Source organism: Corythoichthys intestinalis, chromosome 11, assembly GCF_030265065.1.
Source record: "Corythoichthys intestinalis isolate RoL2023-P3 chromosome 11, ASM3026506v1, whole genome shotgun sequence".
NCBI lineage: Eukaryota > Metazoa > Chordata > Actinopteri > Syngnathiformes > Syngnathidae > Corythoichthys > Corythoichthys intestinalis.
Window position 1 is genome coordinate 39,267,414 of NC_080405.1, and position 26,307 is coordinate 39,293,720.

A 26,307-nucleotide genomic window follows, 5' to 3' on the forward strand; every position below is an offset into this window, starting at 1 on the left:
AACCTGACAGGTTACGTCGCTAGCGTAGGAACCGTAACCCGGGGACGAGCTGTACTACAAACACTACGTGACTCTGCTTGAGTGGATTCTTGCGAACTTTAGTTGAGCTTTTACTTTTTAATTACTTTCGTGTGAACTCCTTAACTTTTTAAACTAGGCTTGTTTCTTCCCAGATTATAAATCAACCTTAGTTGACACCTCTATTGATTGAGATTTAAAATACGGATAAAATCAGGGACAGCATCAATATGCAGGGACAGCATCAACATGAGGAAGGTAAACCAACAGCCAACAACTATAAATTACGAGAAACATAGCAAACAATCCCCTGTTCATGGCCTTAATTAACCCCTTATAAGACACTCATTGAACTCATTGGCTGCACTCACTGCCAGCCCTCACAGTCAAAATGGATTAGATGTCCTGTGTCATCAATGACACCGAAAGATGAGTATTCAAAGCAATTTCTTCCAGTTTAAATGAATTAGACATCCATTGTTGTCAATGGCCAGCACCTACCAGAATACTATAAAATAAAATAAATCTCCTTAAGAGTGTAAATTGGGGCCATAACCCAAGTCAAGGGCGTAAGTTTGGTCTCAACATTGGTAGGGACAATATAGCAGCATAAACTGCATGTAGTAGTACACTTTTTGCTGGGGACAGGACAATAATAAGACCAAACAGATTATTGAACTGGTTACATTTAGGGCTACATTTCTCATGAACATGAGATATGAGATGATCAATGCAAAATAAATCTGTATTGATTTATAGTAATGTTCATGCGTATTGGTTCTGGTGAAACAACGTTCAATTCAATCCTTTGTTTTCATAAACTACTAAACAACCATATGAAGTGCAAGTCCCTTTATTGAAAAAACGGGGAACTATCGAAGAATGGGTCCACTTTTGGGGGACACTGGAGCACCCCAAGACTCAAACTAAAGTGCTGTAACATAAAAGTGATTTGGGAAAAAAATCAATGAAAAAAAAAAAGATGTCCAAGGACCGATCTACATCTGAGCCATACTAGACTACGCCAAGACTATAAATAAAGGGACTTGCACTCTGAAGCCACCCTGTTGCATTGCCGTAATGCACATAATGCAAATAATGATCCAAATGAGGGATGGCTAGCTTGACTTCGTTGTTCCTTGTGGAAGCTGGCTTGACGGCAGTTGTTTTGCAGGTTAGCAAGTTCACATAGTTTAATGTTATGCCAACTCTGATGCTGGTCTGACTTTCAGTAGCAAAATTAGTGGTGTGCTCCCCACCACCTCCACAACATTGACGTATTTTTACCAGGGCTGTCAAACGATTAAAATGTTTAATCGAGTAAATTACAGCTTAAAAATTAATTAATTTTGGCAACAAACACTAAGTGGGTTTGGCGTGCCACGAAAGATGTGCATGCTGAAAAGCACCTCATACCCACTGTGAAGTATGGGGGTGGGTCAGTGATGCTGTGGGGCTGTTTCGCTTCCAAAGGCCCTGGGAACCTTGTTAGGGTGCATGGCATCATGAATGCTTTGAAATACCAGGACATTTTAAATCAAAATCTATTGCCCTCTGCCCAAAAGCTGAATATGGGTCATCACTGGGTCTTTCAGCAAGACAATGACCCTAAACATACGGTCAAATCTACACAGAAATGGTTCACCAGACACAAAATCAAGCTCCTCCCATGGCCATCTCAGTCCCCAGACCTTGTTTTGATGGCAAAAGGGGGTTGTACAAAGTATTAACACCAGGGGTGCTAATAATTGTGACACACATTATTTGATGTCAAATAATTTTTTCTTTATGTGGGATTTCCCCCCCACTGAATTAATGCACTTGTATTGAAGGTTGGATTTTTCCTCTTTTTTTCCATTAAGGTCCCATATTATTTGAATTAAAAAATATATATATTAGAAGGTAAAAAACACATCTTTTTCAGGGGTGCCAATAATTATGGAGGGCACTGTATAATTGTTTCATTCATTCAAATGAATAATGTTACAGATGCTGAATGAGCTCTTCTGCTTTTACCAGTCAAGCATCTTGATTTTCTCCAAAGTTAAAAATGAGACGACTTTGCCACATATAAATTCTAAATGTTAAAGTCTTTAAGCCATTCGGATGACATTAAGATTGAGTGTCACCATAACGCACGCTCCAGTCACGAACAAAGGAAAGGGAACTCATTCACTTCCCATGCATCCCTTCCCCACAGAACACCAGCACCCACTCCCACCCCCACACCCTTCATACAAACGCTCACATACGTACTACATTTAGGATCTGCCCTGTGTTGTCCAGAACACATGCTGTACGCATCGCACACGTCTTCTGGCCGAGTTTCACCTGAGTCTCGTCCACCGTGGACTCAAAATACAAACATCCCACTGAGCAGCCTCCCCCTCCCGCTGTATTTATTTAAAAGCACGATTTAAGAAAAAAAAAAAAAAAAACATTTAGTGGGAACATCGTTGATCTACGGAGTGGAGTAAATGGAGATGAAGAGCCATTTGAAGTTTTTCTATCGCACTTGGATTGGAGTTGTTTACGCAGCAGGTGAGAGACTTACATAACTATTGTGCGCGCTCAAAGTTGGATGTGAAAGTCATAAAGTTTAAATGTGTAAACCTCACCTATGCTTAGTCTGTCAAATGCATCAATAAAATGTGGTGCAAACTTTTGTTCAACTTTCGCACATTCCTGTCATTTCAATAATCTTATTGAATGACGTTTCAATGTGCAGGATAGATTTTGTGCACAACTTTTAAGCAAATGACACATTTATTGGCAACTAAGAGTAGATAGTTCTAATTACCTGTGAAAGTATTTTTTTCTGTTGGGATTGCTATTCAAATCAAGGGCGTAGGTTTGGTCTCAACATTGGTAGGGACAATATCACAGCATTACCTGCATTCACACTTTTTGCTCGGGATGGGACATTAATAAGAGCAAAAAGACTGGGTGAGCGAGGCGTAAGGCTACATTTCTCACGAATATTGAACTTAATTAAATAATATACTAAATCAGGGGTGCTCACATACGGGGAGTTTGACTTTTGGGGCTGGGGGGGCACATGATGTTGATGACCTCGAAACGCAGTGTCAGCAATAAAATTAACTTACAAGAATATTTATATTAATAAGTTGGCAATGGGTGTTTTTAGTTTCCCATCATTATTGAGGGGGATTCTAAATCAGGCTGCTTAGGCTTTTCGCCAAGATCGTCATCCATTGAATATGGTACGCCCGCCAAAATCGTGCCAATGTAGTTTCCTCAGTCATAAAATTGTATCCCCTGGGCAGAGCCATATGGAGGTAGATTTGTGTCTTTATTATTCAATTAAAAAAAAAAAAAGTTGCTTCAATCAAAAAAAAAAAAAAAAAGCCGCTTCAATCAAAATATACATTTTCAATCAAAAAAAGTTACTTCAATCAAAAAATAATGTGTTTGAATGCAAAAATAAATTTGAAATAAAAAAATGCATTTGAATGCAAAAATACATTTGAAATAAAAAAAATGCATTTGAAAAGTTTTTCTTTGAATTTTTGTTTGTTTGTTTGGTTGAAGTCGTTTTTTTTTTTTTTTATTGAGGCAACTTTTTTCACTGAAGTAATGTTGATTTGTGTGTGAGCCACATTTTGGCTATGATATTTTTGTCTTTATTATTCAATCAAAAAATAAGTTGCATCAAAAAATATATATTTTCAAAAAGAAAAACCACTTCAATTAAAAAAAGAAAATCTTTTATCGTGGAAAAAGTTTTTGAATGCAAAAAAATATAGAATAGAAAGAGAATAGAATAGAAATAGAATAGAGATAGAAAAATTTGCATTTGCATTTTGAATTTGAACACCTAATTTTTCATTCAAAAAGTTTTTTTGTTTTTTTTTGATTGAAGCAATCAATTTTGTGTTTGGGTCATATTATGGGTAGGACATTTCTGTCTAAATCATTTAATACCCCCAAAAGTAGCTTCAATCCAAAAAAAAAAAAAAAAAAAATATAATATATATATATATATATATATATATATATATATATATATATATATATATATATATATATATATATATATATATATATATATATATTCAATTAAAGAAAAAAATCATTTGAAAAAATAAAATTGCCCTACCCTATTATTATTATTATTATTTTAATTATATGTAAAACAATTGACCGTCTAAGTTGCTAGCCATATGATTTGTTTGAAAAATAATTCTGACCCATTGTAAAAATATATTTTTTGTTAATTTCATTCATTTTTGTTGGTTTTATTGCTTTACGACTATATATATATATATATATATATATATATATATATATATATATATATATATATATATATATATATATATATATATATATATACATATATATATTGGAAAGTCAATTACATGCAATGACACTTTTTAAAATCCGCTTATGAGTGCTCATTACGTCGATCACGATTGACCAGTCCATCGCAACGCTAGTGTGGGTAGCTTTTTTTTATTATTATTTTTTTTTATGTACATAGTTAAATACGATTATGTGGTGTATATATTGTGTTGTGTGAGCAACTAATGAGGTTATGCAGCACCTGTCTCTCTGTAAGCAGCTTTTTGCTAACAATTTTCTGGTTCTATAGTTTCCAGCAGAGTTCACTACATTTCTGACGGTTTAATTGACGTTAAGAGTAGAAAACACTAACAGTAGGACAGTTCTCTCTCAGCAGCTTCCTATACAACTTTGGCAGGGTAGCAAGTTCACATAGTTTAATGTTATGCTGACTCTGATACAGGTAGGACTTTGAGTAGCAAAATTAGTGGTGTGTTTCCCACCTTCACAACATTAGTGGCTTTTTAAACTACAGTACTGGCCCGAATATAAGACGGCCCTGATTATAAGACGACCCCCTCTTTTTCATGTGTGGCAGAAAAATACAGCGAATATAAAATAACATTTGTTTTTAGCCCCGTCGTGTTAAGTGCAGGGAAAATACAACTCACTGCTGAATCAGTGGGAGGCCTGAGCTTGTTTTGTTGCGACGAGATGGTCCCGAGATGGGAGAGTGACAGAAGCCCGCTTCACAAAGATACGATGTTGGAAATTGTAGCACAGTTTGCAGTGCTCTCCTAGTGATGTCAGGATGTTCCGAAATGACTTTAATCCAGAACCTCGGTAGAGTTGTTGTCTCAAATATAAGTTTAAGGTCGCCGTGATTTGCGATCTCTACAAGCTGATATTCCTGTAGCACAGATATGGTCAAATCACTTGGTTTATTCACATACAGGTCACGAATCCACTCCTTCGCAGTTCTTGGGTCTTTACTGATTTGGAAGTAGCATAGATTTAGTTTTCTTCGAGGTTGTAGTCTCATCTTCTGGCTCGTCAGGTTCCCTTTTCCCCGTAAAAAATCTGTCCAAAGATGTCTGTTTTTCAGTCATTCTAGTGTGGGGGCTAATTATTTCCGGGAACAAATGTGATGGGCAACGACCTACGTCATATGTTAGTATCGAGGCCAAGCGCACATAGATATACAAAACAAGATGTACTGCTAACAGTCCAATCAATGCATTTCTATGACGACCTCCTATCCTGTAGTTGTATATCTAGAGTAGACAAGGATGTTGGTGTGTTAAGCAGCACAGGCCAAAGTCAATCGGCCAGAGTGCAGTCGTTAATAAATTATTTATTATTTCTGCGCGGCCCGGTACCAAATGCGCCACGGACCGGTACCGGTCCGCGGCCCGGTCGTTTGGGATCCCTGGTATATGCCTATAGTAAAGCACACAAACAAAGCATTCAAAGGCATTTCAACTGTCAATGCAAGGCTTTTCAGATAGTAAATCTTAAAGCAAAGCAATAAAATGGTTTTCTTTACAACATTGTATGTTTTTGCGGTACGCTTCGAAATTGTCCCTAGGTATGAGTGTGACTGCGAATGTTTGTATGTCTCATTGTGCCCTGTAATTGGCTGGCAACCAATTCAAGGTTTACCCTGCGCCCTGCCCATAGTTAGCTGGGATAGGCTTCTGCATCCCCGCGACCCTCGTGAGGATGAGCGGTACAGAAGACGGATTTTTTTTTTTTTTTAGACTATAACGTATTTAATGCTGTTCAAGATTCTAAATTCCTTAAAAAAGAAGGAAAACTACTGATTGTTTACTATTCTGAAAAGGAAAACATGACAGCTGTTGATATTTACCTTTTATTGTGATCTGGACATGTTTACGCAACAGAGTTTAGCAAGCCTGTTGCATGTTGTTAGCCTAGTGCAGTACTTCTCAAATAGTGGGGCGCGCCCCCCCAAGGGGGCGCAGAGCGATGCCAAGGGTGGCGCGTTTGACCTCGGGGAACATGCTTTTTCTTTTTTTTTTTTTGCGCCGTACTAGTATAAAGTGTACTTGCACATCCACTCAGTGGGTGGCAGTGGCGCTCTGATTTTCAAAGTGTGCGCAGTATTTCTGAAGTAAGCAAGAGCACACGGAAGAGACTCATGAAGCGCTGGAGAGCTGTGCGCCATTTTCGAAAGCCGTTTTCCGGCCGGACTCACGCAGCGACCCACTGTCTTCTCCGGTTCTCACGTGGCCGCCCGAGAAGTGCCATTTTCGGCTTGGGATCGTCACGACGACCGCCCTCACCTACGGTTCTCCCTCGGCCGGCGAGAATGCGCTTTTTTCGGGCCGTTTGCCTTTTGGCTCTGACATTTAATACAGTGGTAGATTAGGAAAGACCACTGTTTACTGTGTCTAAAAATGATTATAGCGGACAGCCGGAAGCCAAATCAATTAAGACGCCACTTAAAGACATTAGACCCCAATCTCATTGATAAGCCGCTTGGTTGTTTTTTAGCGAAAACGTGCCGAATATTGCCAACAATCGTCCCGCTTTGTCAGTGTTATATCAGTAAACCAGTGAGCACTGTTAGCATGCTCAGTGCAAAATAACCCAACACCATTGCAAACTGGAGGTGATACTGTCAGCAGCGAGCAGCGAAAATAAAAACTGTCCTTCTGTCCAAAGACACTTTTTTTTTTCTATTCAGTTTTGTTTTTTTCGGTCATTTTTTTGGCATATTGTCCTCATGAGTTAATGTTTCTAATCAATTTGAATTTGTTATTATTTACTGATTTTATTTTTCAGTATCAAATGGTCAAAAATGTACCTTGAGTGTATTTTTACAGTTTGGATGTGACTTTTTTTTTTTTTTTGTAGTTCAGGCAAAATGATGCGCGTTAAGTCTTTTCTGTTACAAACAAAACAATGTTAATAATGTTATACTTTATGAGTTTATCTCTGTTATTTTCTCCAATAGAAAAAAAAGGATACAGTGTGAGGCAGAGGCGTACTTATATAAGTAATATTATAGACAAATGATACTATTTACAGTGGCGGCAGAGTTTGGGAGGGGGGGCGCGAAACATTTACGTCTTCCTTGGGGGGGGGGGGCGTAACAGAAAATAATTGAGAAGCACTGGCCTAGTGATTGTACTTTATCTGTTTTCATTCTTAAAACCAACCTCCTGGAGTTTAACCATAACTATTAAGTGGCCCAATTTTCTAACAATATTGAGACCTGTGGTATACAGCATGCTATTCTCTAACACTAAGATTCCAGATTTGTATTTTCCAACTACACCAACAGTGCATGTATAGGTAATACAGTGTTGCAATGTTGGAGTGATGTAGATTGAACTGAGTTGTTGGAGGCGCAGAAGGTCAAATCTGTCTTATATTGGTGAACCGAGAGTGGATGTCACTGAGTTGTTTTCTTATGTGATTTGGCTATGAAGTGTAGCTGAAAAATGAGTCTCAGAAAGTGAGTGATGTGGGAGTACGTCTGAGGTTGTTTGCAGTCTTGCTCCGAGAAACTTCATGGATCTGGACATGTTGGCATTGTTCATCATTCATTACTGCTGAACAGTTGTTCATGAGGAATAGAGCAGGATTTTGTTGAACATTCACCTTCTCAAATCATATTTACGATGTCAGACTCAGATGTTTCATGAATGTGGGGCAACTTTAAAGACAGTTCATTCAAAATGAGGACATCTCACAAATAAACGAAAAGGAAAAAATGAGATAGGAAGCTTCAAATTCAAATGCCTCAAAGGTTATAATAGTTCTGAATTATATCCAATTATTAAAAAAATATCCTTTAGGGAGACATAAATTATTACATTTTCTTTATCGCTTCTAGTCATGGGGAGCATGTGTCTATTCCAGATGACTCTGGGCAAGAGGCTGACTTTACCAGGGATTGGTCGACAGTTAATTAAAGGACAACCATTCACATTTACTTTACTACAGTTTGGGGAAAGGAAAATGGCTAAAGTTACATGTAGCTAAGAGGTAAACTGAGTATAAATACTTTCTTGGGTTCCATTTTTTGATTTCAACCCACCATGTCAAAATATCCTAACCGGTAATCTGAATGTCATATCAGCAATGAGTCAGTGGTGGGCAGACAATTGGGCATGTCATCTTACGTGTGAGTTGTGCAAGTGACATTAATGGTTATGTGTTTCAAACACTTTACACTATCCACACTATTATTTCCGCACACATTATAATTCCACTGTAGTCTTAATGTGTTTTTAAAATCTATCCTTCATCTTTCCTATCAATCATCCATTCATCCATGGAAGGCTCTAACCCAAAAGTAATATACTGAGGCTCTTCACAAAGTGGAAAGGGGCTGAGGACTAGAGAGCATCATGAAACAACAGGTCCCCAGGAATACATCAAGATTGCCTGAAGGAGCAAACTCCATAATAATGAATGTCTCAGGCAACAGAAACCCTGTAAGGAGAAGGAGCCAGATGGCCCGTAATGTAAAGACAAGCCCCTGCATGGCATATACCACCGACAAATTAAAGAAGTGGCTGACAACCAGAAAACATACTGATGGCTGGAAAAGGCTGTACCGAATGACAGCACAGAGGCAGTAATCATGACAGCAGAAAAACAGGCCCTAAATACAAGACCAATACCACATGTGACAGAGTCTGAGGTGTAAGATGTGCAAAGAACCCTCAGAGACAGTACAGTGTATATATACTGTACAGTGAGGTGCAAAAGTATTTGCACTAAAGATGTCCCGATCGATCGGGTCCGATCACGTCATTTTCAAAATATCGGACATGCCTTTTTTTTAATATATGTATATATTTTTTTTAATTTAAATCGTTTTCTAATTGTATTTAACGTTACAGACAAAATGTCTTACACTCATCCAGAGTAGTTTTGGCTTAAAGTAGGGCCATCAAATTTATTGCGTTAACAACGGTAATAATTTTTTAAAAATTAATCACGTTAAATAATTAATGCATGCGCTGCATGACCCACTCACACATTGTCGCGTTCAATCTATAAAGACACCGTATTACCTATAGATAGCACTAAAAGGCAGCATATAATGAGTAGAGAGAATTTTGACAGACTTTGGAGCCATTTTTTATGTGGCTAAAGCCTTACAATACCTCTCTCAGCAATTAAAAATATTGTGGGAGGCAATGTGGGGAAGAAAGGTAGTAGTTGATCATTTTCTCAACACCCTATGTCCTTTCCCAACGAAAATAAGACATATCAATTGGTGCCCCTACGCACAGTCATGGTTGCACTTCCCATCATGCATTTGGGCAGAAGTTAAATGGCTGCAGTATCATTTACTGAAAGCTCAAAAAAATACACTAGATGGCAATATTTAGTCACAATATACAAAGTCACATTTATCCTTTAAGAATTACAAGTCTTTCTATCCGTGGATCCCTCTCACAGAAAGAATGTTAATAATGTAAATGCCATCTTGAGGATTTATTATCATAATAAACAAATACAGTACTTATGTACTGTATGTTGAATGTATATATTCGTCCGAGTTTTATTCATTTTTTTCTTAATGCATTGCCAAAATGTATATGATCGGGAAAAATTATCGGGAATGATTGGAATTGAATCGGGAGCAAAAAAAAAAAAAGCAATCAGATCTGGAAATATCGGGATCGGCACATACTCAAACTAAAACGATCGGGATCGGATCAGGAGCAAAAAAACATGATCGGAACAACCCTAATTTGCACCTCTTGTGATTTTGCTAGTTCACCCACTCAGAAAATATATAGAGGTCTGAAATTTCAATCATAGATGTGTTTCCACTCATAGACACGTAATCTGAAAAAAAAAAAATCCAGAAATCACATTGTATGATATTTTAAATAATGTATATGTAATTTACTATGGTTCATAAGTATTTGTACCCCTGAGAAAATCAGTGCTAATATTTAGTGTAGAAACCTTTGTTTGCAATTACATAGTTCAGACGCTTTATGTAGTTCCTCACCAGGGTTTCACATATGGAAACAGTAAGGGTGTAACGGTACATGTATTTGTATTGAACCGTTTCGGTACGTGGTGCTCAGTTAGGAACGGAGGCGTACCGAACGAGTTTCTGACGTAATGTAACCCTTAGGCCTGAGTTATACTCCTGCGCTTCGGTGACGGCGCAGCGACTACGGCGTCGTTCGACATTCGATAGTTCTGCGGTGAGGGAACGCGTTGCTCTGTAATTCACCGCCAAGCCACTAGAGGGGTGTGGTGTTATGTTGGTACGGTTTTGGGGCATGCTTTTTGACTTCCGCTAGTCTAGTTTAAGGGAGAAAAAATAAACAATGCAAGATGGAACTCTTGAAAGTAAATATTCTGCTCATCAACATTGAATAAATATTGAACATACAAATGTTGAGGTGCAGGCGACGCAGAAGACGGTTTCGAGACGGTTTCGAGGCGGTCTAGCTGACTTTTGATGCCGCACAGAGAGTTTTAGACTCGGGTGGAGAGAGCTAGCTGTGGCGGCTATCTTCAAACTGGCGTCGAGCACTGCGTTCAAGGTCTGCAAAGCCCTCCAGTCCGATTTGTTTGCCGTGTCCTACAACCAGCCAGTGGGAAGCCATAGCAGATTTCTGGCGTCTATGGAACTTCCCAAACTGCGTTGGGAGCCTTGATTTTAACGTTATCATAAAAAGCACCGAGGCACTCTCAATCAGTGATGATGTATCGTGTGTGAACTGTCTGTTATTGAAAATTTAAGATCAAAACAACTCTTTTAACACCAAATCTGTGCTTTATTCTTCATATACTTAAAGTGTGAAACGTAAATAAGTCACAGACTCACAGCAAACATATGTACACAATAAATGATGAAGTGCACCGACCAAAAATACGACATAAATTGATGAAAAGTTGGCAGTTTTTGGCTGACTGGGTCACCGCTTCGTGTGGCCACTCGATTCCGAACACACACGTCTCGGTGGTTCTTCCATTTTTTTTCTTTTTTCAATCGCCGACCTTGCCATTTGGCAATCACAATAATGTCTTGATGAGACTTGCTTTTCGATGATAATCGCGTTGGCTTGGTCCATTTTTGCGTGTAGAAAATAATGTTTGATTCTATTCTACAATGGCGGTGATCTCGCGCTGAACCAGAAACAACAGTCTGAGCGGACCAATCACAGTCCGTTTCTGCAACGTCATACGCGTCTACGCGACGCGAAGGTTAGAAAATTCAAGAGGAGCGCGTCAGGCTATGGCGCAGGGTCGCAACTCGGGTCTTCCTTGACGGCGCAGGTCTGACACGGAAGTATAACTCGGCCTTTACTTTTGAGGCTGTGAGTCAATCGGGTTGCAGTTTCTTTGTGAAGATTATATTTACCCCGTCCTCTCTACTATAATGACGACCAACACGGTAGGACAGTATAACCCAGAAATTTCAACGGCGTGAGAACGCAGTGAAACGCGGGCGTTAAAGTCAATCAGCCAATTCACACCAGTTGCAGTGCGGCCACGTGTTAGACGCGTCTCAGAAGCGGCTCAACACGATGCACGTGAAAAGAACGGCAGAGTTTATTATTTGACGCGAGACGCGACCCTCCTGCGTCAATACTACTACCGGTAGCTAGGATCGGGCAGACCTGAAGTCACTCGTGTAAATATACGGTGGATCCGGTCGATTTTCAAACTAATATGCAATCGTAACCCACTTCTTGAGTCCATCAGATCTCTTGAGTGGTAGATCGGGGCACAGTTGACTTGTCTTTGTTGATTTACTGCTGTCTTCTCTTCTATAATAATAACCAACACGGCCCCGTGTTCAATACAAAACCCTCCTACCACAACAAAACAAGTAGGAACAAATATTCACATAGGAACTAAAGTTATACAACATAAAATATACAATATAAATGAATACTACATCACATTTGTAAAATATAAACACATAATAAAATAAATATTAGCCCATTTAAATAAAATAAATTGAAATGAGCTAAAACACCTGTAATTGAATAATAAGAATAATACACAGATCCTGCTTACACAATTGAATTTATTAATTTCTGTGTGGCGCTTTAACTTGAGAAAATCAAGCAATAAAGCTTTTGAAAACCGTTCATAAAGAAAAAAAAATTCATTGAGGCATTTCATTTGTAAAATACATGTTAAAATCTTTGAAATTGGGATTGCTTTTCTCTTTATCACAGGATTTTTCTTCTTTCTTTCAGAAAGAAAGCTGACCAATACGTGAGGTCTGAAAGCCAAATTGTTGTTGGATTATTATCTTTAAATACCCGCTACTTTTTGAGCATAATTGTAGCTTTGTATAGGCTAATGTTCCTATTGTTGAAAGCACAAAAGTGTGTAATAAACAACTAGCACATTTATATTTTGTTTTCTTACTGTACTGAAAATGAACCGAACCGTGACCTCAAAACCGAGGTACGTACCGAACCGAGATTTTTATGCACCGTTACACCCCTATTCATAAGTATTTGTACCACTGAGAAAATCAGTGCTAATATTTAGTACAGAAAACTTTGTTTGCAATTACATAGGTCAGACACTTTATGTAGTTCCTCACCAGGTTTTCACATATGGAAACAGGGATTTTGGCCCATTCCTTCAAACAAATCTGCTCTAGATCTGTCAGGTATTGGGGCTGTCATTGAAAAACACAAAGTTTCAGCTCCATCCAAATATTTTCTATTGGATTTATGTCTGGAGACCGGCTAGGCCACTCCAGAACCTTGATATGCTTTTTACGCTGCCACTTCTTGGTCAGCTTGGCTGTGTGCTTCGGATCATTTTAATGTTGTAAGATCCAGCCACAACTCATCTTCAAGTGTCTGACTGAGGGAAGGAGGTTGTGGCTCAAAATCTGGCTATACCTTTTCCCAGTCATCCTCTGCTTTATACAGTACAGTCGTCCTGTCCCCTTTGCCGAAAAGCAACTCCGAAGCATGAGGTTTCCACCCCCATATTTCACAGTGAGGATGGTGTTCTTGGGATTGTACTCATCCTTCTTTTTCCTCCACACACGACGAGTAAAGTTTGCATCAAAAAGTTTTACTCTGGTCTCATCTGACCATATGACTTTCTCCCATGAACCCTTTGCATCATTCAGATTGTCCCTGACAAACTTCAGACGGGCCTTCACACATACTGGCTTCATCAGGGGAACCTTCTGAGCAATGCATGATTTTGATCACGTGATCGGAAATCGAGGCAATCGCGCCATTTTTCAGCTGATCTGAATCGGGTCTAAAGGATTTGGTTTTTAATAAAAAAAATACATTTGTTTTTCTGCTTCATGCTCATACACCGCCACAGCCTTTCACCCTCCCTCCTACTAAGCAATGCAGCCTAACTGGCCCTTTTGTTTCATACTTAAAGTTAATGATGATTAGTATTGTTAATAACGGCGTTAGATTATACAGTAACGGCCTTATTTTTTTCAGTAGTGTATAATCTACATTAATTATTTTATTTTCTCATCTCTGCAACGCTGCTACGGTTACTGAGGGGTGCGATAGTGCGTTACTGCAATTTGGTTAAATATTGCAAACGTGATGCTTGGTGGCTCCAATAATACCTGACTGCAGCCGACAGCCTACAAACTACGCCCACATGATGCTACGGTAGATATTACATGTATAGAGAACTCGATGCGAAATGACTGACTCGCTGACGTTAGTAAACAGCCGCCATCTCAAAGCAGTAGACTTCTCAGGCTCTGTTGTAGCAAACCTTCCTAGCGAACCTGAGTAACTTATTATCTAAAATACGCCTAAATCGGCAAAATCTTGACTTGAATCTATCTTTAAATGAAGAGACAGTTTTAAAACTTTCACATGTCGAAAGTAGACAGAAAGGAACTAATGAAATAATGGCAGCAGTTTTAACAACTTCAACAGTTGATTCACAACATTAAATGACTTCCAAACATAGCAATGGTTACAATCTAGTTATCGCAGTATCCGCAATACCCCTGTGTGTAGTTGAGTTCAGGGTAAATAACTGGGCTACTACATATTGTCCCAAAAACCCTTTGAACATTTTTGGAATGCAAAATAAAAAAAACAGTTCAATTCAATCAGTTAATATAAACATAATTGATGTGAAAGACATGAATCACATGAATCATGTAATAATGTGTAAAACATGAAAAGTAACACCAGTTACTTTGCCAAGTAACTAATTACTCTTACATTGAGGTAGCTGAGTTACTAACTCAATTACTTTTTGGAAGAAGTAATCTGTAACTAATTAATTCCTTGTTAAAAATAAGGTTAACAACACGGATGATGATTGATAGGTTTATAACTTTGGTCTTGCCTGAGAAGCTTGGTAGCTCTACGATTAAAGGCACACATGTGTCAATCATCGTTAAAATTGCATAAGTGTTCTGTGGCAACTCATTGTGTAAGTGAGAGCCGGTTCTCAGCGTCGTGAGCGTCAATTCATGAGTGGATTTGAGTGGACTCACTCAATGAAGCATTTAATAAAGACAGCTTTTTTCTGTTATTCTTGTTTAAAAATAATTCACATCATAAAGACGGCACAGTGGGACAGTACATGTTTTTTTTCTTTCTCTTTTGCTTTTTTGTCAATATCTATTCAGGACTCGGTAATGGCAGATTTTCAAAATCAGGTGACTCGGACCCGGGTGCAAAAATATGCGATCGGGACATTCGATCCGGTCCGAATCCGAGTCACCTTGAGAACCTGACGATACTGAGTCCCAAACCGATGCAGAAAAAATATAAGCTAACCAAACTCACCTGTTTTTGTTTATTTGAACAAAAGTTCCAAACATGCTACAATACTATACTGTTTACAGTACTTCATTTTCCGCTTTTTCTGGGAGTGTTGCGGAGTATAAAACATGTATATTTATGTTTATTTTGGCAATGCCATTATATTTCTGAATTATTTTGTTACTTTTTAGCCCTTAAAAAATAAAAAAATATGTATGTATTTGTCAAGTTCAAAAATAGACCCTTAGGTAGACATTTGTAAAATTACCCAAAAATAAGGAGAGAAGACACTCAGTTTTCTTGGCCAAGGAGAGCAAGGAGGGACTAGACAGTGAAATGCTGGATTACGCTGTATAGTCACCAAAATTGATCTAAAAAAAAAAACAAACTCCTTGCTCTTTCTTTTATTAGGGGTTTGTCCTAACACAGAAAGGTGCAGCCCTAAAGGGAGGGGGAAAGCAAGCTGGAGACACCCATGTGATTTTGGTTGTGTGAGCATGTAGGTGGAACTAACTAAATACACGTGTGTAAGCAAGGGCACTTAGGTAAAGTGGTCAGAATGACCCAGACACTTCAGTTATGCAACGCTGCGGCCATGGAAGATGTCCTCGAATGGAAGCTTGTCCTCGAAAGTCTAGACGAAAGTCCAGACGCTGAAGATGTCCTAGAAGGTCTAGTTACGCAATGTTGCGGCCATGAAGCAAGGCAGTTGTCACCCCGACCCTTTTTAACACTTTGTAACACTTAAACATTATACTACATCCTAGTATAGCAAGCAATAATCATTTACTGGTTATATCAAATAAGAAAAAATATGGCAATAAGTATTATGTATGTATTAGGTATATATGAGCACAAGCAAATATTCAATTAATCAAGCAAATATTCAATCAACCCTAGATAATTAACTCAACAGTATTTAAAAAATATAATAATAAACTGATCCTTTTCAACCGATTCAGATCCTCTGAAAAATGGCGCGATCGCCTCGATTTCTGATCACGTGATCGGATTGGGGACATCCCTAATATAAAGCAAAACAGGGTAACCATGTTGCAGGTGTGGCATGAGTTTGTGGAAATAAATAGGAAATATGGATGGAAATCACAGCTTCAAGATGGCAGACACTACCAAAAATAGTCGAGAATGACTCTGTCAAGATGATGTGGGGCTTCCAGATCCAGACTGAGAAACTGCTGAAGATTAGGTTGACATAGTGGTGCTGGACAAACAAACACGTGGTGGTTGTTGCAATCCTAAGTGGTAGCAAAATCTAGAAAAAGTAACATAAAAAGCTGGAGAAATAATGTACCTGAACTGAGGGAATAGCTAGAAAAAATATGAATGGTTAAGGCAATAGTGGCGTCAGTAGTAATCGGGACCCTCAAGCTGGGTGGATGGCTCCTGCAGATGACAAGCGCAACATTCATTTCCGTCTATAAGAGCGCAATACTGCTTTAGGACCTGAGCTTTAAAAAGATACAGCTGGGTGGGCAACAAAACTATTTTATAAATGTGCTGCTGGGCTGGGATTCTCATAACCCTCTTAACACTTCCAAGTTCTTCCAGCCATACACATACATGACAAGCAAAGAACAGTCGATGTGCATCATTATCATCAAAGACATAGACCGAGAGAAAGAGGCTGTTGGGGGCTCACATGACCTTATCACATTGGGGAGATAGATTGACACTTGATTGCTACATTTCTGGAGCTTCAACTGTTACTTAAATCTCTGGATTGCAATTGGGATGTGACAATAAATGGTGATGTATCGCAATACTTTGTATCCCAAAAGGTTATCAATATGCTCCTGCCAAGAATCGATAATCGTTTTTGAAAAGTTTCAATGTTTGACAAAAAACAAAAACAAAAATCGCTCCCGAGATCTTTCCTTAAAATAGTGTCTGTGTGAGTTCATTGGCTGCCATTGACTGTGCTAGATGTCCAATCCATTTTGACAGGGCGGGTCAAAGATAGATGGACATCTAACGCCGTCAATGGCACTGAAACACCATTTTCAGCCAGTCTTCCCTGTTTTGGGGCCATTTATTGGTCACTTCATGTTCATTTTAGGGTGTTTACAGGTCATTTTCTGTTGATTTGGAGTCACTTTCTATTTATGTGGGGACATTCTCGGTTCACTTCCTGTTCAGTAGTCCAAAATCAACTGGGAGTGATCCGAACATCCTCCAAAAACAACAGAGCTGATCCGAAAATGTCCTAAAATCAACATTAAGTGAGCAAATATCAATATATTGTATAATGTAGAATAAGGGTGTAACGGTACATGTATTTGTATTGAACCATTTCGGTACGGGGTGCTCGATTCGGAACGGAGGCGTACCGAACGAGTTTCTGACGTAATGCAACCCTTACTTTTCGAGGCTGTGAGTCGATCGGGTTACAGTTTCTTTGTGTAAATTATATTTACTTCGTCTTCTCTCTACTATAATGAGGACCAACACGGTAGGACTGTGGACAGTATAACCCAAAAACGTCAACGGCCGCCGCGAGAACGCAGTGAAACGTGGGCGTTGAAGTCAATCAGCCAATGCACACCAGTCGCAGTGCGGCCGCGTGTTTCAGACGCGTCCCAGAAGTGACTCAATGCGACGCACGCGAAAAGAACGGCAGAGTTTATTATTTGACGCGAGACGCGGCCCTCCTGCGTCAATACTACTAGCTAGGATCAGGCAGACCGGAAGTCACTCGTGTAAAACTATGGTGGATCTGGTCGATTTTCAAACTAATATGTAATCGTAACCCACTTTTTGAGTCCATCAGATCTCTTGAGTGGTAGATCGGGGCACAGTTGACTTGTCTTTGTTGATTTACTGCTGTCTTCTCTGCTTTAATAATAACCAACACGGCCCCGTGTTCAATACAAAACCCTCCTAACACAACAAAATGAGAAGGAACTAATATTCACATAGGATCTAAAGTTATACAACATAAAATATACAATATAAATCAATACTACATCACATTTGTAAAATATAAACACATAATAAAATAAGTAATAGCCCATTTAAATAAAATACTGTAAATTGTAATGAGCTAAAACACCTGTAATTATACACAGATCCTGCTTACACAATTAAATTAATTTCTGTGTGGCGCTTTACCTTGAGAAAATCCACCAAAAAAGCTTTTGAAAACCGATCATAAGAAAAAAAAAATGATTCATTGAGGCATTCATTTGTAAAATATATGTTAAAATCTTTGTCATTAGAATTGCTTTTTTCCTTAGCACAGGACTTCTTTTTTCTTCTTTCTTTCAGAAAGAAAGCTGACCAATACGCGGGGTCTGAAAGTCAAATTGTTGTTGGATTATTATCTTTAAATACTCGCTACTTTTTGAGCAGAATTCTACCTTTGTATAGGCTAATATTCCTATTGTTGAAAGTACAAAAGTGTGTAATAAACAACTAGCACACATTTTGTTTTCTTACTGTACCAAAAATGAACCGAACCGTGACCTCAAAACCGAGGTACGTCCCGAACCGAGATTTTTGTGTACCGTTACACCCCTAATGTAGAATGATTTCCTAACCCATGTATTGATAATTGTTGTATCGGCATACTGTGAGATAATCGTCATAGTGAGGTTCCCACTCCTAGTTTGCAAGATGGTGTTACAATTAAGAAGTGCTAAAAAATACCTCCCTTGTAAAAACTGCAGTCTGTTTAGAGTAAATGTCTGATTCATCTCTGCTGAGTTTGTGCTTTTAGAGAAGCCGAAATTAGCCTTTGGAAGACATGCTGATTGAAGAACAGACGCAAGAGGGAGAAAAGACTTTCTTCTGGTGTAGAAAGATCTTTGACTCAGTGCATCTTGGGAGAAGAGTGTCAATGTTGCTTTAGGGTATTTTCAGTACGCATACCTACATTTGATCGGATCATACCCTGAAATGTGACTCTTTAGTCTGTTATTGTGGTGGCCCAGTTTTATGGTTGACTTGTTTGAGCCAACAATAAGCAACTTTTCCTCAGACTGATTTCCAGATTCGGCCCTAGTACAGCACAAGGGCATGTCCCTGAATGTTTTCTCCTATCAGCTGGAGAATAAAACCTGGATAGGAGGAATTCAGATATTCTTCATGTGAAGTTTGCTGCAGTCCAAATAAATGTGGACCAGTACTTCATTCATCACTCATACTCAAGAGGGGAGGCCTCTCTGAGAATATATATGACTAGTCAGTCACTTTCCCATCAGGTTATTGGAGAAAAAGCCCAAACATGACCAGAGCTGAGAGATAAGCTCTTTCAACTGCAGGAATTTGTAGACATGGCCAAAAATGTGTCATTTTGGTAGAAGACAGAGAATGGAAAACATATGGGGCATTTTTTGCTTTTGTTTTCATTTTTATGACCTCTACATATTAACTGTGCATCAATATGTAGGGCTTCTTTGTCGGTTTGGAAATCAAGCAATTCATACAGTGGGGCAAATAAGTATTTAGTCAACCACCAATTGTGCAAGTTCTCCTACTTGAAAAGATTAGCGAGGCCTGTAATTGTCAACATGGGTAAACCTCAACCATGCGAGACAGAATGTGGGGGAAAAAAACAAAAAAAAAAACAGAAAATCACATTGTTTGATTTTTAAAGAATTTATTTCCGAATGAGAGTGGAAAATAAGTATTTGGTCACCTACAAATAAGCAAGATTTCTGGCTCTCAAAGAGGTCTAACGTCTTATAACGAGGTCTAACGAGGCTCCACTCGTTACCTGTATTAATGGAACCTGTTTTATCTCATTATCGGTATAAAAGACACCTGTCCACAATTCCAGTCAGTTACACTCCAAACTCCACTATGGCCAAGACCAAAGAGCTGTCGAAGGACACCACAGACAAAATTGTAGACCTGCACCAGGCTGGGAAGATTGAATCTGCAAAAAGATTGAGAGACAAAATGCTTGGTGTAAAGAAATAAACTGTGGGAGCAATAATTAGGAAATGGAAGACATACAAGACCACTGATAATCTCCCTCGACCTGGGGCTCCATGCAAGATCTCACACCGTGGCGTCCAAATGATAACAAGAACGGTGAGCAAAAATCACACGGGGGGACCAAGTGAATGACCTACAGAGAGCTGGGACCACAGTAACAAAGGCTATTATCAGTAACACAATGCACCGCCAGGGACTCAAATCCACGTCCAGACCCGTCTATGGTTCGCTAGAGAGTATTTGGATGATCCAGAAGAGGACTGGGAGAATGTGTTATGGTCAGATGAAACCAAAATAGAACTTTTTGGTAGAAACACAGGTTCTCGTGTTTGGAGGAGAAAAAATACTGAATTGCATCCGAAGAACACCATACCCACTGTGAAGCATGGGGATAGAAACATCATGCTTTGGGGCTGTTTTTCTGCAAAAGGACCAGGACGACTGATCTGTATAAAGGAAAGAATAAATGGGGACATGTATCAAGAGATTTGGAGTGAAAATCTCCATCCATCAGCAAGGGCATTAAAGATGAGACGTGGCTGGCTCTTTCAGCATGACAATTATCCCAAACACACAGCCAGGGCAACAAAGGAGTGGCTTAGTAAGAAGCATTTCAAGGTGCTGGAGTGGCCTAGCCAGTCTCCAGATCTCAACCCGATAGAAAACCTGTGGAGGGAGTTGAAAGTCCGTGCTGCCCAACGACAGACCCAAAACATCACTGCTTTAGAGGAGATCTGCATGGAGGAATGGGCCAAAATACCACCAACAGTGTGTGTTTTCTCACACTTGTGCTTGTGAAGAGTTACAGAAAACGTTTGGCCTCTGTTATTACCAACAAAAGGTTCATAACAAAGTATTCAGATGAACTTTTGGTATTAACCAAATACTTATTTTCCATCATCGTTTACAAATAAATTCTTTAAAAATAAAACAATGTCATTTTCAGTTTTTTTTTCTCCCCACATTCTGTCTCTCTTCATGGTTGAGGTTTACCCATGCTGACAATTACAGGCCTCTCTAATATTTTCAAGTGGGAGAACTTGCACAATTAGTGGTTGACTAAATACTTATTTGCCCCACAATAAGTCACGATTTTATTTCACAATGTTCAGGGAAAAACAACATTACCTACTGCACTGCCGATTTTTTCACCCTGTCACATTTGTACAAAAAAGTAGTCCTGGCTTTTGCGTTCCATATATCTGCTACAAATATATTACACATATCAATATGGGATGGATCTAGTTTAAACTTTTTTCATGGGAGGAGCCTTCAAAAAAAATATACGGGTGCTGGTTGGATGATGGCTCTTCTTGTCACACTCATCACCAACCAATCCACATTAAGCCACAGCAAGGATGTAGGTTTGGTCCCAACATTGATAGGGACGATATGACAGTATAACCTGCATGTACACTTATTGCTAAAAAGATCAAGCAGATTGGGTGAACGGGGATCAAGGATACATTTCTCACGAATAGGAACCTAATTTAATTGATAGGCTAAATGATCAATGCAAAATAAATCTGAATTGACTTATACTAACTTTCATAGAGTATGTATTAGTGCAAGTGATACATTGTTCGATTCAAACATTTATTTTCAAAAACCACTAAAGAAACATTTTGAAAACTTCCAGAATAAATGTCTGGATTTTTTACTTTATTTTTTGTATGTTTAGAAAATTTTAAATTGCAATATTTGAATAATCGCCAATCATCGCTTAACTATCCAGGAATGCATATAACAGAAAAAATGTCTTAGTTAGGGAATACCAAAAAATAAATAAGAATGGTACCTTCCTTCAGGTTAAAAACACTACTACTTTTGTCCACAAAAACAACCAAACTCAACAAAAAAATGAAATCTCCTTTGGGCTACTTTTGGACAACATAAATAAAATAAAAAGGAAAAATGGTGAGAAGGGGGTAAACCTTGGTTCACTACATTTCTCACTGCTTAATTAACGTTAACAGTAGAAAACACATACTGTAGAAGACAGTTCTCTCTAAGCAGCTTCCTACTCGAGTTTTGTAAGTTAGCAAATTCACACAGTTTAATATTATGCTAACTCTCATTCAGGTCAGACTTTCAGTAGCAAATTTAGTGGTGTGTTCCCCACCCAACAACATTGACGTCTTTTTACATTACTTACTTATTTACTTACAGTGGGGAGAACAAGTATTTGATACACTGCCAATTTTTCCCATTGGCAGTGTATCAAATACTTGTTCTCCCCACTGTACTTACAGTACTTACTTGGTTGCTGCTGCTGCTGCTGCTGCTGCTGCTGGCCGAAAAAAGTTCTAATATCTCTTGCATTCGAAGGGGGCGGAGGAGGCGGCATGTTGTCGACATGTTGCATTTCTGTCTGGCCTTTGAGTGCGTGTGTGTGTGTGTGTGTGTGTGTGGTGGGGGGAGGGGGGGGGTCATGTCATCAGCCAATCAAACGTGTTTGAGTGGAAAAAATGGACTGATTTCCTGGTCAGGCCTCCAGCTGCCGCCTCTTCTCCCTGATTGGCTCGGTCATCAGATGGACATGAATTGGGTGGACACTTCACATTGTCAAGATGGTATTGTCTGTTGAATGAATAAAATCAAGCAGGACCAACGACTTGTTTGCAAGGCTAGTATGGATCAATTGCAGACCATTTTCAGTGTTTTGGCTGTGACATTTTTTGAAGGAAAGTATAGGTGCAAGAGGGACGTGCCTTACGTCAGTAACACGTGCTTCTACTATCACAGTGTCTATTGAGGTGAATGTTGCCACTATTTGATGGTAGCTCTATGACAGCCGTGGGGCGCTAGTTGTTTTTGCATCTTAAAGGGAACCACGGATAGAAGGACTTGTAGTTATTGAAAGATAAACATTATTATGAGTTAAAATAATTTCAGTTTAAAACCCCTCTTGATGTTTTCTTTTTTATACAATTTGTAAAATTAGTTTAACAAGTAGGTCTCCATTGTTGTTGACGTCGCAGGGCGGTGACGTCACTGGGTCAGATGTAATGTGTTCAACCCTTTCAATTTGAACCCGAGAGGAATATTAATTAGCATAACAGCACTGTCGATATGTCACAAAACGAGCAGCAAAAGCAAAATGAACAGGAAAGACAGGATGAGACGAGACAAGCGTAGGACAAAACTGGTGTTCTACACCATCAAAAACGTGCTACAAGAGATGAATTTGACACCCAAACTCCTGCCATACGCTTTCAGCTTGTTTTGTTTAGATGCATACAGACAGAACATACTAAAGATGCCTTAAGAAAATACTTAAACGTAGTATCAAATAAGAGTGGTTTAAATACCCTATGTGACTAATGTGGTAACAGATCAACAAACTGCTTTAAAGCTAGCACAAGAAAACACGATGCTTAAAAGTATGAGAGGAAAACGTGCAAAAAATATTTTGAGTCAATGAAAAGGTAATAAAAGACTCGATAAAAACGCAAACAGTAAGTACTCGTCGCTTTTAATCGATGCCCGCATGTGTTGGACGTCTTGACGTGCAGAAAGGTATTGCAGAACACGGGAAGTGTTCGTCTTGTGACAGTGACAAACTGCGTCATCACCCCGAGTGTCCATTGCGCACATAAAACATGGCGCCCTCCGTAAGTCAAAACATGTACTAAATATTATAGATTTTTAAATCAATGGCAATATTTTAAGTGCTTCTAGTAAGGCTGTCAAAATTATCGCGTTAACGGGCGGTAATTAATTTTTTTAATTAATCACGTTAAAATATTTGATGCATTTAACGCACATGCCCCGCTCAAACAAATCAAATGACAGCACAGTGTCATGTCCACTTGTTACTTGTGTTTTTTTGTGTTTTGTCGCCCTCTGCTGGCGCTTGGGTGCGACTGATTTTATGGGTTTCAGCACCATGAGTATTGTGTAATTATTGACATCAACAATGGCGAGCTAGTAGTTTATTTTCTGATTGAAAATTTTACAAATTTTATTAAAACGAAAACAATAAGAGGGGTTTTTATATAACATTTCTATAACTTGTACTAACATTTATCTTTTTAGAACTACAAGTCTTTCTATCCATGGATTGCTTTAACAGAATGTTAATAATGTTAATGCCATCTTGTTGATTTATTGTTATAATAAACAAATACAGTACTTATGTACAGTATGTTGAATGTATATATCCATCTTGTGTCTTATCTTTCCATTCCAACAATAATTTACAAAAAAATATGGCATATTTTATGATGGTTTGAATTGCGATTAATTACGATTAATTCATTTTTAAGCTGTGATTAACTCGATTAAAAATTTTAATCGTTTGACCGCCCTAGTTTCTAGTAATATACAGTATTTTAGAAAAAGAGAACAACTGTGGCTTATTAGAGCCTATAAGTCCGAGGTTTCCTTTAAAGGGCAGCAATTTTTACAACAGCCCTGTAAGCTTGGACTGTATGTGGTAAGCTGGCTGGTTGAAGACACTGTCAATAATAGGTGCGGTGTTTCATCAGCTTGGCTTGAAGATGTGGAAAAGAAAGAGAGTCAATGTTTAATGAGTTAGGTGCATCTAGATGGTCCTGGAGAACTGAACTTGTTTGTATGCACAGTGTCTTGCTCTTACAGGGCACTAAAGTTGCTTGTTAGCTAAGACATACAGACTGCTGAACGGTCCGGTCACTCCAGGGCTTTTAGTCTGTGGTTGTTTTTACGAGAAGGTTGGCACTGTCATATCATGGGCATTGCAGAAGGTTGGTAATATATGGGGAAGTGAGTTTAAAAGTAACATTTTTAAGTTGATTTTTTAGTGCAGATGAAAATAAATAACTTACATGAGGGTTTTATTTCACGTCAAATTCACGTGTGGAGTCCCTCAAGGGTCAATTCTTAGACCACTCTTATTTAACATCTATATGCTTCCGTTAGCTCAGATAATGGAACAGTATGACATCTCCTATCACGCCTATGCAGATGACACACAGCTGTACATTTCTGTGTCCCCACATGATTATAGTCCCTTAGTCTCCCTGAGTAAATGCATTCAGCAAATCAATGAATGGATGTGCCAGAATTTTCTCCAGTTAAATGAGAAGACAGAGGTGATCATTTTTGGGCCAAAAAAGGAAAGGTCAAAGATAACCAGGCAACTTAGCACAATGTCACGTACAGCTACAAATCAAGTCAGAAACCTTGGCGTAATTATTGACTCAAACCTAAAATTTGATAGCCATCTAAAGTCCGTCACTAAATCCGCTTATTACCACCTAAAAAATATAACCAGAATTAAGGGGCTTCTGACTCAACAAGACATGGAAAAACTTATGCATGCATTCATTTTCAGCAGATTGGACTATTGCAACGGTATATTTACGGGTCTTGATTAAAAAATCAGTCAGGAAGCTGCAGCTAGTACAGAATGCTGCAGCCAGAGTCCTCACAAATACAAGGAAGCTGGACCACATTACAACGGTTTTGAAATCGCTACACTGGCTTCCAGTGAGTCAAAGGATAGACTATAAAATACTACTGCTCGTCTACAAAACACTTAATGGCCTTAGACCAAAATACATGCTTGACTTGTTAGATTCCTATGAGACATCTAGACCCCTAAGATCGTCTGGAACCAATCTTCTGCATTGTTCCAAGAACAAGAACCAAGCACGGTGAGGCAGCATTTAGTTATTATGCTCCACACCTCTGGAACAAGTTACCTGAACGTCTGAAGTATGCTCAAACTGTTAGCTCTTTTTAATCAGGGCTAAAAACGCTTTTGTTCAGCACTGCGTATCCATAACTGTCTATATATTTCAATCTACTTGCTTTCTATTCCTCTTGTGCTTATCTCCATTGCTGATTTCAATTATTATTATTAGTAGTAGTTTTTGTTTTATTTTTATTTATTTGTTTTTATTCTATTGGTGATTAAATGCGATCTTTATATATAATTTTATTTCCGATTTTGATTGTCTTGGTTTTTACGTTGTATTGATTTAAATGTGATTTTTATGATCTTCATGTGATGTAAAGCACTTTGAATTGCCTTGTGTTGAATTGTGCTATATAAATAAATTTGCCTTGCCTTGCCTTATGTTTGAAATGCATTCAACCTTTGCTTCCAATTTGCACAACTTTGATTTTCCACTCAGCAACTACAAACAATGGATGCCATTAACTTTTAATTAAAAGACACTCAAGTGATTACACTGTGGTAAAATACCATAAAGTTTTCATTGTATGCATCTCTTACAATTTTCAGCACACCTGCTCGGCCTACGAAAATAGGGCCCTTTGTCTT

The 26,307-nt window shown here is 38.6% G+C and overlaps 1 protein-coding gene across 4 annotated transcripts in view; it reads left to right on the forward strand.

The window, feature by feature from the left end:
• The first annotated feature begins 2,308 nt into the window (after positions 1 to 2,308).
• flt4 (fms related receptor tyrosine kinase 4) overlaps positions 2,309 to 26,307 on the forward strand; it is a 186,715-nt gene continuing 162,716 nt past the window's right edge. For 3 of the 4 annotated variants that reach the window (XM_057850913.1, XM_057850912.1, XM_057850914.1), the window contains exon 1: positions 2,309 to 2,559. In XM_057850913.1, coding sequence (XP_057706896.1) covers positions 2,496 to 2,559 — 64 coding nt within the window. In that variant the 5' untranslated portion in view covers positions 2,309 to 2,495. The remainder of the gene's footprint in view (positions 2,560 to 26,307) is intronic. The other variant, XM_057850915.1, reaches the window with a different exon arrangement.